Source organism: Canis lupus, chromosome 34 (genome assembly GCF_048164855.1).
Source record: "Canis lupus baileyi chromosome 34, mCanLup2.hap1, whole genome shotgun sequence".
NCBI lineage: Eukaryota > Metazoa > Chordata > Mammalia > Carnivora > Canidae > Canis > Canis lupus.
The window spans coordinates 25,129,748-25,148,769 of NC_132871.1; the positions used below are offsets into that span (position 1 = coordinate 25,129,748).

The 19,022-nt window shown below is 35.5% G+C and overlaps 1 protein-coding gene across 1 annotated transcript in view; it reads left to right on the forward strand.

Moving 5' to 3' along the window:
• The window catches only part of PLA2R1 (phospholipase A2 receptor 1), a 115,673-nt gene that overhangs the window by 76,516 nt on the left and 20,135 nt on the right, over positions 1 to 19,022 (forward strand). Inside the window, exons 14-20 of the mRNA XM_072811510.1 lie at positions 3,250 to 3,334; positions 5,488 to 5,620; positions 6,204 to 6,239; positions 6,726 to 6,883; positions 11,778 to 11,842; positions 12,097 to 12,200; positions 14,021 to 14,160. Of these exons, the coding sequence (XP_072667611.1) occupies positions 3,250 to 3,334; positions 5,488 to 5,620; positions 6,204 to 6,239; positions 6,726 to 6,883; positions 11,778 to 11,842; positions 12,097 to 12,200; positions 14,021 to 14,160 (721 nt within the window). The remainder of the gene's footprint in view (positions 1 to 3,249; positions 3,335 to 5,487; positions 5,621 to 6,203; positions 6,240 to 6,725; positions 6,884 to 11,777; positions 11,843 to 12,096; positions 12,201 to 14,020; positions 14,161 to 19,022) is intronic.

Below are 19,022 nucleotides of genomic sequence, written 5' to 3' on the forward strand. Positions count from 1 at the left end.
TTGATATTTGAAATCTTTTCTGTGTATCTCAAGTCAGAATTTTAGAGCCTTTCCAGAAAACTCTAATTACCTAACCCCATGATATTCAAAGTGTTGTCTGACGATCCCGAGAGTCCTAGAACCCCAAGATTAGGAGATCAAGTGGGCTGAGGTCCTAGTTCCATCACTGACTCACCAGAGCAGCTCCCACCGGCTCTACTTCTAGTTATTTGTATATAATAGGAGTCCATGTAAGATTTTGTTTGAAAAAAAAAAATCCCACTGATTGAAAAAAACATTCCAAACCAACATCCGAACTTTACATTTGAGGAAATAGGCATTCACTTGTCGGTATCCATCTTATAAGTTTACAGAATCTTGAATTACATGGAATTAGAAGATCAATTTAAATTTGAAGAAATGAGAAAAGCTTGTGCTACCTTTTACCCAATGTAAAAATTCTTTCCAGTATATTACTGTGGTCATCTACTATCTGCACAATTCCTTTCAGAGTGATCCTTATTTGGGAGAAAGTCCATTCCATTGTTGGAGGCTGGTTTCAAAGATCAAATTTCTAGTAAGCCAGAGCAATACAGATCAAGTAGATTATATTTTTGAACATTTGAAGACAGCCATTATGTTCTCTTTTAGTGAGTCTTCTCATCCATTGGCCTCTTTTTGTAATATGTTCTTGTCAGCTAGCATACATTTTTGGAATATCTTCTATGGGAGGGGTACTTCTAAATGATTAGCTGGTTGGAGAATGCAATAGACAAGACAGACAAAATCCTGCCCCCGAGAAAGCAGTATGAATCCAATGGCTCCATACATTTATTAAATAAAAACAAATGTAACATCAGGTACTATGCTCCAAGCTCTGGAAATCTGGAGTCTCAATGAAACACTTGCTTAAATTACAGAAAAAATCCAAAACTATTTTTTTGGGAAAATCCTAGGCTTCCCCATAGGTCACCTTTAGGACACTCCAAACAGTGATTAATATGTAACATCTATCAAATTATTCATCTCCTGCATCTATAGTAATGTTCTTAATGGTTGGAGCCATTGAAATCATCTCCCAATGTACTCTCATAGAGTACTGTTGGGGGAAAAGAGTCAAATATTATTTGCAAAACAACGCAGAAACTTGGAAATTTACCATATGCATTAGCATTGTAAAGGCTTCTAGAAGGAAGCATTTTCTTCTACCACAAACCTCTTTTTTTGAGAACACTTATCAACATCCCATGAAAATTCTAGCCCCTGTGAGAAATCCTGACCTAAAACCACGTTTCCCAAATCTGGCTGATTCTCACACTCACTTGGACACATTTTGACACAGAGCCCTCTGGTCTCACACCAGAACTGCTGAGTCAGATTCTCTGAACCTGTGCTCGCTTTGGCAGCACATATACTAAAATCAGATTCTCTCTTTTTTTTTAATTTATTATTTTTTATTCTTTTATATAAATTTTATTTTTTATTGGTGTTCCATTTGCCAACATATAGAATAACACCCAGTGCTCATCCCATCAAGTGCCCCCTCAGTGCCCGTCACCCAGTCACCCCCACCCGCCAACCACCTCCCCTTCCACCACCCCTAGTTCGTTTCCCAGAGTTAGGAGTCTCTCATGTTCTGTCTCCCTTTCTGATAAAATCAGATTCTCTGAGACTGAAGAAAAGTTCAAGAAGCTTCCTGACTAAGTGGACCACAGTCTGGTGTGGGGCCACAGATTCAAGGGATGCAGGATAGTCTCCATTGTTCTAAGTTGTAACTTTGCTTCGTGACTTAAGCTCTTTGCAAAACATCGAGTATAGGGAGGTTTGCTATATGAAATAACCACGTGCAAACTGCATCCAAATTTGTTGTAAGATCAAATATCATTATGTCTATTTATATAAGTTCTCACACTTGAAATTTCTTGTAGAACTTAATGACAAGCATCTACCAAATTATTAATCTTTAGCACTTAATCACAAAAGCTGTATAATATTACTTTGCACCAAGACTGCCAGGGAGTTTAACACAATCTCATGCTTGATTATAGCAAATAAACCAGTTCTCATAGTAGCATACATGCTTCTCCTTGTTATGGCACTGCTTTTTTATTTCTATCTTATTATTTGTTATATTATTTAAAATGATATAATTATAGGAAATTGATGAGGAAAAATTAATGCCAGTTCATCATCTAGGAGCCAGTACGTATCAGGAAAAATGTAGAACTCTGAATTCAGTGAGTAAAGGAATAAAAAGTTCTTAAGGCAGGAGAGTAATATTGATATGAAGGTACCTGGCTTAACCTTAAGGCAGCATCCTCCCCCTCCACAACCTTGTAAATTGTAAATTGTAATCATGGCAGTCATCAGCCAGGCCCCAGTGATCTCATGGATTTCTAAGTCACATTTTACTTTCATTTGTATTGTTCAAGCAAAATAGCTCACATATCTGAGAAAAGGACGCTTCAGAATAAGCTTGCTTCACTGCACTAACGAAAATAAAGCATCTGTCATGACTTCTGAATCTTTTAAATCTTTAATTCTCCAAATTATTCTCAGAATATTATCTTAGTGAGATGGTTCGTTGTACAATTAGACTTTATTGGTTGATTTATTGAGTACTCTGTGGTTTGATGTATTTGTCCTCCGCCTAATAGGAGGAAAGATGATTCTCTGTGGGGCTTCTCGCCAAGTCTAACCCAGTGGTGAATGCTGAAGTTAATTTACTGTGCCTCAGACTGATTTGCTATGAAATTATGTTGGGATCTGAAAAAACAAAAAAACAAACTCTGCTGTGTACCTTTTATTAAAGGGTGTGGTGGGTAATTAACCTTCAAAGAATACATGAACATTTGACCAAAAAGCAACAAATCAAAGCATAGGAAAGTAGTAAATGTATAGTAAAGTAGTAAAAAGTCCTCTAGGGAAAAGATGTTCCAAATTTCTTACCAACTTGCCTTCGTGTGTTCTTATATGATTGAAAAGTGCTGCCATCCCTTATAAACATGAGAAAATAGTGTTCTGAATATGAGTTCACTTCTCCCCCAACTGCATGTCATCAAAGAGCACACCATACAAGCCCAGAGTAATAGGAAGCCATAGCTCAGATTTTGCATACAGAAAACATTCAGTAAATGTTCATTGACTTGATCGATCCTGCCAGGAGTATCAGCTGTTTCCTGTGCACATAAATACTTTAAAATATTACTTGAACCTTTTACATTTTGTTGTGAATTGAGTAGGAAGAGCCAAGTTTTTGTTTTTTCACAGGACAGAAGAAAGGCAGTTCTGGATTGGATTTAATAAAAGAAACCCACTGAATGCTGGCTCTTGGGAGTGGTCTGATGGGACTCCTGTAAGTTTTTCCAAACTGAAGAAAAGGAAATGAATTCAAAACAGGTGACCCTGGAACACTTTGGTAAACCAACCAAGGGAACCTGGAAATAATGACCATATTTCCTGTGACTCAGACCCAGATAAAAACTGCACCAGATCCTGGTACCATAGGAGTTATTTCTGCAAAGTCCTGGGAAACCTTTGCTAGCTACATAGTTTTGAGGCCAGCTATAGGATCTCATCCTGGAAATAAATAAAAATCTCCAACCCCCCTCCCAAACTATCCCTCCATGTAAAGAGTCTTGAGAAAGAAGCAACTGTTGTTTAAAATAATATTAGGCTTTCTTTACTTCACCTTCTCTCTCTAGCTTGGCACCTAATTATATGAATGTGGGACCCTTGTCCAGATCACAATGAAAAGAACCATTTCAGTTTATCTCTAAAAGAAATGCCAGCCTTAGAAACACCATCTCCTTCTCAACCAGAGCAAGTTATCTAGAAGGAAAAAAAAATTACTTTTCTTTCAGCCTCATACTTGTAAAAAGCTCTGTGAAGGAAAAAAGGAATTCACTATTACTTCTTTTTTCAGGTGCAATGAGGAATCCTCATATTTTCCTTAAGATGATAGGGAAAAAATGAGAGCTGTATCCCAGATTGAAATGAGATCCATCTGAGGGCACATGCAAAATCAAATTATTCAGTTATACCTGTGAAATAGGAGGCTAACATAAGCCTGCAGTGAGCACTTAATGCAGCTCTTATTTACTGAGCCCGAATTATATTCTTACCACTGGTTGAATGCACTGCTGCATGATCTCATTTCACCCTTATAATGATTCAGTGCAGTGGTTATTAGAATGCTTAAATAGTTTTCCTAAAATAATGCATAACAGAACCAGAATTTGTACACAGGTTGTCTGCCTCCAAAGTCATGATGTTATAATGTCTTCTTGTTGGCAAAATATCATCAGCCTAACTTTGAAATAGTAAAGATCAATAGAAAAGAACAATCTCTAGCCCCACTAGAAAAAAATTTGCAGTAAGGAAAGGATCTGTGGAAATCTGTATGTGGAAAACAAAAATAATAAGGACATGCTAGTTAAACATGTAACATACACACACACACACACAAACACACACACACAAATAGTGCTGCGTCTCTGAGAAGGGTATCAGGACCAGAGAGTAAAAAGAGACCTTAGAGATCACCTGCCCCATCCATTTTGCTATCAGATAAACTGAGGCCCAGCGAGTGGAAGGATCTTAGCAGACTCCACCTGCTACATAAATGACAGTCAATATGGCACCTGGAAAACGAAGTGTGGTATGTAGAGGCTGAGAATGTTTCCTTTTGTTTTAGTAAAACAATCTCATTAGTAATAGGAGTAGACTATTTGGTTCAGCATAAATGAGATAAACCCATGAAGCAGTGCATGGAGTTCCTCATCACCACTCCCTACTTGGACAAAACAAATGTTCAAACTCACACTATGGTCTGAATACATATGAGCTTATGTATTTTTACGTTAGGTGAGTTGTATGATTGTGTACATGTTTGAGGAGGCGTATAAATGTTTCAAACATCCTCTTTTTTCCAAATTTTTACTCCAGTTTCACCTGTGGTCCATCCACTTTTCTGTCAAGTAGCCATTAAATCATTGATAAGATTGAATTTTTATTAATATCCCTCTTAAATGACCATTCATGGAAAGCTTTGGATGGTTTCCCAGTAAAAGCTAGTGAAAACTTAAAATTTAGTGACTAAAGACTAAAATCTCAGGGTATATGCAAAAGAATCTACATCACAGATGAGACCCAAATCTAACAGATCAGAGCCTTCCAGAGGTTTGCCCAAGGTCCCAGGGCTAGCCTATTGTGGCCAGTGAGAAAACAGTACAAGTTCAGAAGGAACCCTGCTTCTGATTTATTCCTTCTGGAGAAAGGAGTAGCTTGCCTCCTTTTAAGAAAAAAAAGCATCTTTAAGGAAAAATGTTAGTTTCGTTAGCTTGTTCTTCACAAATATGAAGCAACCTTTAATTGCAATCTTATCCAGACATTTCTTAAGCTTCCTCCAAGTCTACTGTGGTTTATTTACAGAGATGCCTGTTTTGATCTTTTGAAACTTTTTGTGGGGGATCATCGTTAAGAAATAATGAACTTCATCTGCTGCAGGTTGTCTCTTCATTTTTAGACAATACTTATTTTGGAGAAGATGCAAGAAATTGTGCTGTTTATAAGGCAAATAAAACATTGCTACCTTTACACTGCAGTTCCAAACGTGAATGGATATGCAAAATTCCAAGAGGTAAAAACATAAGATTTTTACTATATGTTTACTTTCTAATAATCTACAGAATTTTTCCAAGTGAAGAGTTACAGAAATCTAAAATTTAAACACCTGGACTGCAGTACCAACAACCATCATGACGATCCAAACTGTACTACTTCAGCAAAGAATGCCCCACGGGGGAATGAGAAAAAAGTGACACCAGGGCAGTACACTAAGTTAGTTAATAGGAAATGAGGATAACCAACTATATTGTGGAATACGGTATTTTTCAAGTACTATTTGGAAGAAATGTCACTGTGACATTACAAGCAACCAAAATTATTTGTCAAATGAATAGGTGAAAGCACCTAACGTAGTGTGTGAAGCACAGTAGGCCCTTGACAAGTGTTCACATCCTTTCTTCTTTGATCAGAGGCCTCTCTTGCGCCTCCTCTTCAAGTGTGAGAGCCAACCATACTTCAAACAGGACAAAGTACCTAGTTTTTAAGTGGTATTTTAAAAGGCAAAGTACAAAATACTGTGTTTAGAGCTGAAGTAATTCAGAGATGGTACACTTGTGAATAAAGGTCACTCAAGGTTGTCTGCTTTCACTTTGCAGATGTGAGACCCAAGATTCCACCCTGGTACCAATATGGTAAGAACTCTCCTGGCAGTTCTTGAATATCTAATTACATGCCATTATATACCATTCCTGTATTATTACTGTCTTCCAATTGAGCTTCTCTTTTCTTATGTCAATCTAGAACTAATTAAAAATCAAATTAATAAAAAGTATTTAAATGATTAAAGGTTAATATTCTAACAACACTATTTTCATGACATGTGAATTTAAAATATGTATTTATCCCAGACCTTGCAATACAAATGAAGTTTTCTTAGATGAGATAAACCAAGGAAAATAAGCAAATTATATACTTAGTTGTATGTATGTAAACATACTTATTTATGTATATGGCACACACACACATACTTTTTTTTAATGCTAAGTGACTAAATTACAATTGTGGGGTAAATTATAGTATATCCTATTTAAATTGCATTATATCAGTCAATGGCTTTTGCATCATTTGCATTGGTTTTCAGTGTTGTTGTTGTTGTTGTTGTTGTTGTTGTTTTTCAGATGCACCTTGGCTCTTTTATCAAGATGCTGAGTATCTTTTTCACACCTATGCTGCAGAATGGCCCTCCTTTGAGTTTGTTTGTGTCTGGCTACGTGGTGATATTCTCACAATTCATTCTGCACATGAACAAGAATTTATCCACAGCAAAATAAGAGCGGTATTTGAATACAATTAACCATGAGAAATTCAGAGCTTAGCTCCTTCTTCTGTCTTTGGGGGGATTTTTTTAAAATTTGACTTCAGACATTTATTTAAGTTTCATTTAAAGCCATGTATTTTTGAGAATTGATCGTCTTCCTGTTATAGGGATTAAGAGAAAATAATGGAAACACAAGTTTACCATGTTGGTCAATCATTTCACTATTGTCATTCTTTACTAGCAACAGTTATGAGTAAGTAGAGTTTTATTGTTTTAGTGAGGCTCATTCAATCATTCAATATCTATTTATTCAGTCTACTCTTCTAAGGGCTGGGGCTTTATCAGTGATTAAAATAGACCAAAATTCCTGCCCTCATGGGTCTTATACTCTAGTCTGGGAAGAAAGACCGTAATCAATATAAGTACATAGCATTACATAATATTTTAGGAAAAGATAAATAGATAAATGCCATGGAGGAAAATAAAGCACAAATGAAGGACAAAGTGTACCTGAACAGTGTGTGTATGTGTGTGTACATGGCTGTTTTAAAATTTTGAATTTTACTTACAAGAATATAATACTTTTAAGTCTATAAAGACTCAATATTCAGAAAATAAGGAGTGGTTTTCCATTTCAACTTAAGTTAAAGACTTGGGCAATCTTTGAGGAGCTAGGCTAATTGGAGAGAAAGCATGCAAAACCTGTTAAATAATGAAGCAGACTGCCAAAGAATAGTGTACATTTTCAGTGTATTTCTCCAACAAGCATTTATTGAGCATTAGGTATGTGTCAGGCATTGTGATATTTGTCAAAGTCATAAAAATGTCAAGAACACAAAAATGAGATATAGTCTCTGTTTTTAAAAAGCTAGAAATAATAGTAAGTGAAAAGGGAGCAATATGTACAAATTATCAAGGGAACACTAAGAGAGAGAAACTTATTCTGAATTTTTACTAGGAAACCTTTGAAAGTAAGAAAAAAACCTTTTACCATTATTTCATGATCGCCAGGAATCCTTTCTTGAGCTATCATCTTTTCATATATTTGTAAGTTGATTGTTAAAATGAAGCTCTATATTTAAAACATCTTGGCATGTAAGAGAAATGTCTTCTCTTACAGCTCATGGAGCTTTTCCATTTCTATAATCCTATTTGATGCACAGACAGCCTGCAAGGTACAGGTAGGTCAGGGCTATTACTGAGTTGTAATGGAAAAAGCTGAAAAACAGAGGGATTAGGTGACAACCCCACGGTCCCACAGAGACTCAGTGAAGACTAACCACAAGAATGAGATATTCCCCACTACTGGTTTGTGTGCTATTTTACCACCCTTTCTCTCCTACAAATAGAACACTCAAGCCAAATCCATGTTAAGCATCCACATGTCAGAAAAATACATTTATTTCTTTAACAAGACAACAGACTCCTGGTGGCAATAACAAGACATCAGATCAATTGTCTGAAAACCAATCCATCCATCGACATGACAAAGTGCATGTCTCAATTGGAACTGATATTTAGCCAATACTTATTGTAACCGTAGCAGGTACTGTGCTAAGTACTACTATTTAATGCCATTTAATCTTTCCAAGGACTTTCTGTGGGAAGTCTATTATTAGGACATTTTACAGTTGAGGAAGCTAAAACTCCAAAGAGGTGAAGCAACTTGGTTACTTACACAGCAGCTAAGTGATGGAATCTGGAAGTGAACCCAGGTCATCTGACTTACAGAGTCATTTAAAACCCTTCTGCTAGCAGTAGAACAGCAGCTCTGTCTCACGCATGAGCAATAAAAGACTTCTTTGATCTTTCCAACAGGGCTTAGGTCTCCTAGGAATATCTGCAGGTCTCTTCTCTTCACCTTTCCCTGAATTCACTCTCCCAATTATTAGTGGTTGGGAAGCCAGTGGGGATGGCAGAGTTAATACCTCCCGAAGAAGGAAATAGTAAAACCCATGTGTTTAGCTGTTTAAGAAGCCATACCTAGTGCCATCCATGATACTAGTTGAGGACTAGATCTAGTTGTGATGTCAAACCAGGTGAACCTTGTGGTGTCTTACATGGCAAAATTGTTACCCAGCCTGTGACCATGTTGATACAGAATGCCTTGTCAGTATGATGGGCGGGCAGCTGACTGATCTAACATCCCGCTGTGCTACAAAAGAAAATTACTGGACCGTTTAAAATGTGTAGATGAAAAAGGGACAAGGGAACTAAAGGAAAGGGTATCAATTTAGAAAGAAGAAAGCTCTAAGTTTCCAAAGCAATTCTTATTATCGCATAATCTATGGCTGTGTTATGCACTCTTTGGTGGTGGTAGTAGTGATATTTATAGTGACCATTTTCACTTCACCAGTAAGAAATTCCATATCTATGTAATGTCCTACTAGAATGAGTCAGTCCAGAAGTTATTTTATTCCAGGATGAGTAACTAAATATGTAGAGATCATAAAATTCACTTTTGTGGCACTCTCGTCCTATAAATGCAGGAAGAATCAGAATAGTAATTAAATATAATTTTTAGAGATTTTATTCATTTATTCATGAGAAACAAAGAGTGAGAGTGGCAGAGACATAAGAAGAGAGAGAAGCAGGCTCTGTGCTGGGAGTTTGATCCAGGACTCAATCGCAGGACCCTGGGATCTCAACCTAAGCCAAAGGCAGATGCTCAACCACTGAGCCACCCAGGTGGCCCAGTAATTAAATATTTTTGGTATTACATATCTGTTGTATAGTTTCCCTATAAAGAGTAGTAACTCAGAAATGTGAAAAACAAAAATAACATTTAGTTGGGAAGTAAAAGAACTATTGAAAAAGAAAGCTGGATGAAATTTTAAAAATCTGAAGCAGATTTTTTTTAAACAAAGTGTTTCTATCTTGGAAAAGTGGTTAGTCAGTATTTTCTCCTTGAATAACAGAATACCACAGGCATGATGAGAGTGAATTTTTGAGTACTTCTTTTTTAAGCCATCTTGTTGGCTAGATTAATGCCCAAAAAATAAAAAGCCATAAGCACTTTAGGAGTTCTTTAACATGAACTACTACCCAATTAATCCACTTGGCTAACATTCCTATACTGTGTTGTGCAATATTTGCATTTCAAAATTGCAATTTACTTTTATTTTTATAATTTCATGTCTAAATACTCTTAACAAAAATATATTAAAGCTATGAGTCATCCTCCAAAATATGGTGTTTTAACCCTTAAAATAACATGGTTTTGATATGACAGGTTACTCTTCCTTGTATTAATTCATAGATCAATGACTTCATAAATTATATTGGATATTGCTATATCTTATTTTTTATAAGTATTTTTCCCATATGATTCTATCTATAATGACTATAACAAAGTATGGTTGATGTTATGAAATCTGTAGTCATATTACATTTCTTTATTTGAGAGAATATTAATAAGTCTTCTATTTTTGTGGTTTGATACCTAAGCTAAAAGTTACAACATCTATTTTTCACCATGGATTTTTCACTTGAGATATCATCTAGCTCATCCTTCTAGCTTGTGGTTCTATTCTGCATCACAACAGGTTGTAATGTGCCATGTGGAGGATCACCATGATATAATTGAGGTGGCAATAAATATGTCACTTAAGATGTAGTTATAATTTCTCTTTAGAGGTCCTTAATTGGGGCAGTGAATGATCAGGCCATGATTTCCACTATTGTTGCACATGAGACCTCTTTAGATTGAATGAAATTGTTGTGGTTCTCCCACTGAGTTCACAGCCAGTCTCAATGGATCCATTCCAAAGCCTGACAATAGGAATCTAAATTCAGCATGTAAGAACATGTCCATGAAATAACACCTCAGGGACCCCAAATTATAGTTGTTCCATCTTGCATTATTCTCAAATTGCTGATATGGCAGACAGCCACACTATTCAAGGAATAAAAATACCTGTTTATAAATTAAAATGTTAGAGAACTCTTAGGTTCTGTTGTATGATGACCCAAAATTCATATGGAAAAAAATATATATCTTAACGTGTATTTCCAATTTTTACAGAAGAAATGAAGTGCAAATTTAAATACACAGTGCTTTCAAATTAACAAATTTTTAGCTTAAAAATTAAGTTACATTTCACACACACAGCATACATATAAAGTATATTGATTTAGAGGTCTTAGGGAAATCCTTACTGCTTCTTCCTCTTTTATAGTTAAAGAGGGAATTTCAATTTCCTGGGTCATAAGTCCAGCATTACATCTGCTGTAATGTATGTGTGTGTGCATGCACACATGCATGAACATGCTGTTTCATTTCATACTTTATTGTACTGATATCTGTATGATAAATAATGGTACAAAATTAGTAAAATGCAAAAATGATTTTCTGGTTGTTAAACACTGGTAGTTTTGTAGTATTCCTTTGTCCTACATTGAGTCTATTTAAATGGGGAGGGTGCTAATACTGTTTAAAAGCTTAACAATCAGACTAATGCCAAAAATTCAAAATCTTTTTTCTATTGATGTCTTTGTGCTTTGAATTGTTTTTCAAACAGAGTGACTTATGCAGTGAACTATAAATCACTGAGATGATAAACCACTAAATTTTTAATCAAAAAAAGGAGTCTGCATCTTATTTTACTTTACAATATTATTTTGTAAAGCTCTATTATGAGAGTTAGAAAATTTACTTTTAAATACATAGGGAAAGTTGTAAGAAAGATTTTCAATAGTTGATTCTAATTTCCCTTCATAATGAGGAGGGAATATTTTTAAATAATAGTTTCAGGTTCTCTCAAGATGCTAGGCCTTAGTGTACTCTTCTTTAGATAATTGGGTAAAATAGTGAAGAATAGAAAGCTATTAACAGCAACCCCATTAATCTTAATACTGAAAAGGGAAAACAAGTAGAATAAATGCTGACATATTCTTTTTTTTTTTTTAATAGCTATCAAAGTATGGTGTAAATTGGTGGATTGGACTTCGAGAAGAAAGAGCCAATGATGAATTTCGGTGTGGACCTAGATCAATTTGCATTTTATTTTGTTTGACAGGTTTTATTTGCAGAATGATTGGACTAGATCTTAGTGATCAATTTGTTAAATAGGCTTCAAACATTGTCTTTAATTTATAAATTTCCATTTTTCTAACTAAAGACCCGAGTATCTTTTTAATTTAATAAAAATTACCCCAGAACTCCAAGAATGGTGTTGGAGATTGAACATATGGAATAAAAGAAGACCCTAAAATTCTTAATTTACCTACAGCTGGAATGATGGAGCACCCGTAATATACCAGAATTGGGACAAGAGAAGAGAAGGATCTATGAGTAATCAGAGCCAACGATGTGGCTTCATTTCATCTATAACAGGTTATTATATTTATCCATTTTGGGGTTTATAATACAAACTGATAATTTTCAGAAGGCTAATGTCTCCTTTACATTGCATTAGTTCAGTGAGAAAGTTTTGTTTGGCTGGCTTGCTTTTTTTAGTTGAATATGTTGAGTTTCATTAGTCTTAAGGATGGCCATTCCTATAGTTAGTTAATTCCATGCATTCATGTTCTTGAAAATGAATTACAACCATAGAAGTCATCCCTCAAGAACCAAAACAGCACCAGAAATAGACCCAATGAAACTGGTCAAAAATATGCCTGACAAATACTACTCTCTAAAAAATTTCAATATGGGCCCATTTTTAAACTCTCTTCTTAATATTCAGTTTATAATTGGCCAGAACTTTTAAACCCTGTGAAATTTACTTCCACTTTCCCATTTTTTAAAGATTTTTAAAAATTTTTATGTATTCATGAGAGACACAGAGAAAGAGGTGGAGACATAGGCAGAGGGAGAAGCAGGCTTCCCGCAGGGAGCCCGATGCGGGACTTGATCCCAGGATTATGGGATCACACCCGAGCCCAAGGCAGATCTCAACTGCTGAGCCACCCAGGCATCCCTTCACTTTTCCATGTAAGAAAAATTTTCATTGAATTCAGTATTTTTTAAATACCTGGCATTAACTGCTTCTCGCCATAAAACATCAACGATCTCCAAACTGTTTGAGAAATACAGTTTACCCTTTAAGATGGGTTTTTAAATTTTAATTCAATTCGTCAAATACATACAGTGTTATTTGGGTTGACTGTCCACTCATATCCATCCCACTCTTTATATCCTATAAAAGGTAATTATGTTCCTAATACTTAACATAAGGAACCTATGCCCCAAATCAGAAAAAGGGTAAACATAGAAAGCAATCCTTGGTGTAAGGGTATTTTCAGAGAAAGGAAAGGAAAAACCACGTTGTTAATCAGCTCTCTCTTGCCAGCAGGTGTCACAACAGCCTACAGAAAGGCTGTTTTGTAATTCTGGAAGACTAGCAGCTTTTCTGCTTTGAAAATAGCATTCTTAAAAAAAAAAAAAAAAAAGCATTCTAGCCCCTCCTTCAAAATGCCAACATTTTTTGGCTTATATCCCTCACACTAGAAAACTGAGACTGCCTTTGCAATTTACACGCATCCTTGCACTATTCTGGGATTTATAACTTGAATGCTAATGAAATGCATTCTATAACCTTTACTCTGAAAAATATAGCTCTTCTAAATTAAAATACATTTTCCAGGGGGCTAAGGACTTTGGGATATATCTTCCCGAGGGCATGTCTATGTGTGCCTGTTTTTTTAAGGGTCAGTGTTGAAAGTGCTTCTTTCTTAGAAGTTACTGAGTTAATTTTTCAAGATTACATATTTTCTAAAAAATTATAAATTAGAAATGATCTATTGTTTTAGAATCTTTTTTCTCTTTATACCGAAGCTGAATATTCTAAAACAAAAATATGAGTCTACATTTTTTTGTTAACCAAACCAAATATTATAAGAACTTTAATCAGTTTTGTGATTTCAATTGTAGTATTTTAATTAGTTGGGGTTTGGGTTTTTTTTTTTTTCTGGTTTTGTTTTTGTTTTTCTGCATTTGCAAAATTTCTACATTCTTGAATTAGAATTACTGATTTGGTACCCCTGCTCAGTTTGCTCTGGTCACCAGAGAACTCTACAATTACCAGTTTAGTTCAATTTCTAGATTTTAAAAAAAACTATGATAAATCATTAGCAGTCATAAAAATGTGATAAAGAATGCCTACAAAGAGTTTCCATTGTTTCAGGTCATGTCTAACCCATTTACTCCTCCAGGACTCTGGGCTAGTGAAGAGTGTTCAGTTTCTTTGCCTGGCATCTGTAAGCGAAAGAAGATTTGGGTCATAGAAAAAGAGAAAGATACCCCAAAACAACATGGAACATGTCCCAAAGGATGGTTATATTTTAACTATAAGGTAAACTCATTTTCAAAAAGCTGCCTTTGTTGCTGTTTTGTAGATGTTTATTTTAGAACAAAATCAAACGGTAGGTGTGGCTTTGAAAAACCAGAAGTTGTCCATTGGGACCTGGAATTTTATTGTCACTACTTTCAAGAGATTTCAGTTTTCAATGTATGGGCAAACCTCTTGGAATAAACAGCCTTGGCATCACCCTTCATTTGTATACTCAGTTTTTGCTATTGACACAGTCATTCATTGTGCCGTGTGACTGTTTCATTAGGCGTGATGCATGCGAGCGTGTGTAACTAGGCCCTGCCCTCAAATGAGCTGTCAACTGCAGAGGGTACAGACTCCATCTTCTCCTTCTTTTGTGTCTTCCCTGCCTGGAGCAGACATAGAGCTCCGCCCGCCTTGTGAATTGACCCACTAATAACATAACTCAGTCAATGTCATCTTGAGCCTCATAAAGCTGGTGCTTCTATGCAGAATTGAAATTTTTTTTTAAATTGCCATTGGGGATATTGTAAACCAGATTTATTATTTCTGATACTGCCTCCAATTAAGACCCTCCACTCTTTATGTTTCATAATGAAATAACTTTATAGGCCTTAGGTGGAAGTAATTAAAATGCATCCCAAATTATAAATGTTTCATTCTTTGATAATGGAAAAACCCAAACTGTGTCATAATTTAATATGTTCATATGAAATTGCTCTTTAATTGTGGACAGCCAGTTATCAATCTGTATGTTCAGTTATATTTGGCAGAGCCTTCTCTTTTTTTTTTTTTTATTTATTTACTTTTTTTTATTGGTGTTCAATTTACTAACATACAGAATAACACCCAGTGCCCGTCACCCATTCACTCCCACCCCCCGCCCTCCTCCCCTTCTACCACCCCTAGTTCGTTTCCCAGAGTTAGCAGTCTTAACGTTCTGTCTCCCTTTCTGATATTTCCCACACATTTCTTCTCCCTTCCCTTATTTTCCCTTTCACTATTATTTATATTCCCCAAATGAATGAGAACATATAATGTTTGTCCTTCTCCGACTGACTTACTTCACTCAGCATAATACCCTCCAGTTCCATCCACGTTGAAGCAAATGGTGGGTATTTGTCATTTCTAATAGCTGAGTAATATTCCATTGTATACATAAACCACATCTTCTTTATCCATTCATCTTTCGTTGGACACCGAGGCTTTTTTGTGATCATCTCATTGTTAATTTGTGATATGAGGCCATTTGGATTTTTTACCTGTATTTGTTGAGCACCTACTACATATATGGCACTGATTTTTTTAATTGTGGTAAAAATTCACCTAATATGGAATTTACCATCTTAACCATTTTTAAGTGCATAGTGCAATAGTGTTAAGTATATTCACATTGTTAAGAAATGAATCTGCAGATCTTTTTTATCTTATAAAACTGAAACCCTAAATCCAAAAAAGAACAACCCCTTGTTTCCTCTCCCCCAACCCCTGGTAACCACCATTCTACTTTCTGTTTCTATTAATTTGACTACTTCAGATACTGTGGATAAGTGGAATCATACGTTATTTGTCCTTTTGTGACTGGTTTATTTCACTAAGCAGATTGTCCCCCAAGTTTATCCATGTTAAAGCATGTGTCAGAATTTCCTTCCTTTTTGAGACTGAATAATATTCCATTATATGTATATACCGTATTTTGTTTTTCCACTCGCCCAGTGATGAACATTTGAGTTTCTTGCACCTTGTGGCCAAGAGTTTTTGCTGGGTAATTATATATATATCGTTTTATTGAATTTTTTAAATGCACAAAACTGTTATCCCATCTTATATCTGAGAAGAGCAAGACTAGTCACATTGTGTGCTTTTCCTGAAACTTAATAGCAAATAAATGTCAGGTTGAGAATCAACCTCAGTTTTTCTGACCTTGAGTCTGGTAGTGTTTGTCTCTTTCCTGTAGTTGCCACTTCATATAAGAATTTAAGGATTACCAGATCAATTTAGCCCCATGACACAATCTAGTGGCACTGTGAGATATCTTCTAAAATATAGTCGTTTTCTAAGACTTTATATGGTATGGAGGTACATTTTTAATAGTTAATATTTTCTCTCTGATTCCTATTTCCCCATACTTTAAAATCTACCAGTTATACATTTCAATATAAAAAAACATAGCAAGTATTTAGTAGAACACTGAGTATTACTAAGTCTTGAATTAAAACCTTTGACAATTAGTTCTTTTTTAAGCTATTCTACTGTGGTAAAATATATTTAAAATAAAACATGCCATTTTAACCATTTTTAAGTATACAATTCAGTGGAATTAATTACATTCACAATGTTGTTCAGCCATCCCCTTTATTTCCAAAGCTTATCATCCCAAACAGAAACTCTGTAACTATTAAACAACTACCCACTATTCCCCATCCCTCCAGCCCATGGTGAATTATTTCCTGTCTCTGTGAATTTGCCTGTCTAGATAGTTCATATAAGTGGATTAACACAATATTTGTCCTTTTGTTTCTGGCTTATTTCACTCTGCATAATGTTTTCAAAGTTTATCCATATTACAGCATGTATCAGAACTTCATCCTTCTTATGACTGAATAATATTCCACACCACATTTTGTTTTTTCCATTCATCTGTTGATAGACTTGGGTTGTTTCCACTTTTTTGGTTATTGTAAATAAATCTGCAGTGAACATTGGCATACAGGTATCTTCTGGAGTTCCTGTTTTCCCTTCATTTGGGTATATGCCTAAGAATGGAATTACTACATCATATACCAATTCTATGTTTAACTTTTTGAGGAACCAGTAAACTGTTTTTCACATGGCTGAACCATTTTACAAGCCTACCAGCAGTATATGCTAGCAATTTCTCCACATTTTTTATATTTTATTTATTTATTTGAGAGAGAGAGAGAGAGTACAAACAGGGGGAGAGGCAGAGGAAGAAGCAGACTTCTCACTGAGCTGGGAGCCCAACACAGGGCTCGATCCTAGGACCCCAGGGTCACAACCTGAGCCAAAGGCAGATGCTTAACTGACTGAGCCACTCAGGCCCCCTTCTCCACATCTTTAACAACATAGGTTATTATCTATATTTTTAATTATTTCCATCCTAGTGCCTGTCTAGTGTTATCTAATTCTGGTTTGATTTACATTTCCCTAATGGCTAATTTTCTCATGTGCTTATTGGCCATCTATAGACTATCTTTGGAATAATATTTATTCAAGTCCTTTGCCCAGTTTTATTTGGGTTATTTGCCTTTTTATTGTTGAGTTGCCAGAGTTCTTTATATATTCTAAATGTTAAGCTCCTATCAGATACATGTTTTCTCCCATTCCATAGGTTGCCTTTTCTAATGTCCTTTGATGTATAAAAGTTTTAATTTTAATGAAATCCAATTTATCTCATTTTTCTTTTGTTATTCATGCTTTTGGTGCCATATCTAAGAACAGGTAGCCAAACCAAGGACATAAAAATTTACTTCTTATGTTTCTTCTAAAAGGTTTAGAGTTTTAGCTCTTATATTAAAGTTTTGGTCTATTTCTTAGTTAATTTTTGTACTTTGCAACTATTAAAACAGGTGCATCCTGGAGTGCTTCTGTATAGAACGGCCACAGAGGAATGCCTATGTTGTCTCAAAATCACACTTTTAATGCAGACAGTGAGCGACCCCAAGTATGAATACAACTGTTCTAGTTACTAATCATAATTACTCTCATGTATAAAAGAGGATATTTTAAGGAAGTTAGCAGCATATCAAATCCTTGGTATTAGAGAAATAATTCTTAAAAATTTTCAATGGTTGCTTTTGATTTAGGCCTTAGCTATTACCCTCTCCCCAAACTTCTTTATCTGCACAACTTAACTCCAGTCCATGTTCAATCCTGTGTAAACATACTGACTGTGTGTGTATAGAGGCCTGGGAGCAGTGATGGTGGAGCGGATTGAGGGCAAGAGAGCAAATGAATGCCTCCTCTGAAACGAATAGAAAGGGGTATGAGTAAAGCACAAACACATACCCGAGGGAAGAAAGGTGTTCTGAAGCAGTATTGGAGCAGGATTAAAACATCCTGCGTAGTTCAAAAATTTAAAAAATCTTTATTGATAACTAGCAGCTAGATTAGTGGTTCACAGCCCTGATCAAATATTTAGAATCACCATGTGAGCTTTTTAAAAATGTCAAGATGCAGGAGACATCCTAAAGATTCTGATTTAATTGATCTGCATTAGATCTACATTCCAGTTGTTTTTTAAAAGGTCCCTCAGTTATTCTAATATGCAGCCAATATTTGCCCAGCAATGCAGCAGTTGCACAATTTAGTCTTTGAATCGTTCAGAGGATTTGACTAATATATACTGTCACAGCAGGCCACCTGAAAAAAATGATCTTTCACAGAGTGAGATTACAGGGGTCTCCAAGTGTCCCCACCTATCACACCTTCCCTTGCATAGAAATGGTTAAAATCCCACCCTTGGAGTCTCACTCCTTTGCCTTGACTCTATTTTTTTAAGGGAAATATTTCTGAGATTTGCCTCATCTGTCATCTATACCTTGGAATAAGTGGGCTTATCAGATCATTAGAAAAACTGGTAATAGAAGTATTGATAATGAAGAGGAGGAGAGCCCCGTGGGGATGGCTCCCCTGATTAACAAAGTTACAGAGGAAAACTGGGAGGTGGCCATGACAGACATTATTCATGTCACAGTTCTAAATGAGCATCAGTATGTTATGTCCCACTAAATTTTGCTTCTTGTTTGTCAATTTCCTAGGGCTAATTTTTTTTTCTAAGAAGAAACCTATTTGGTTGACTAATTATCCACCTTTAAGAGTTTTAAAACTGAGATACCAGAAGTTAAACATCTTTTCTAAAT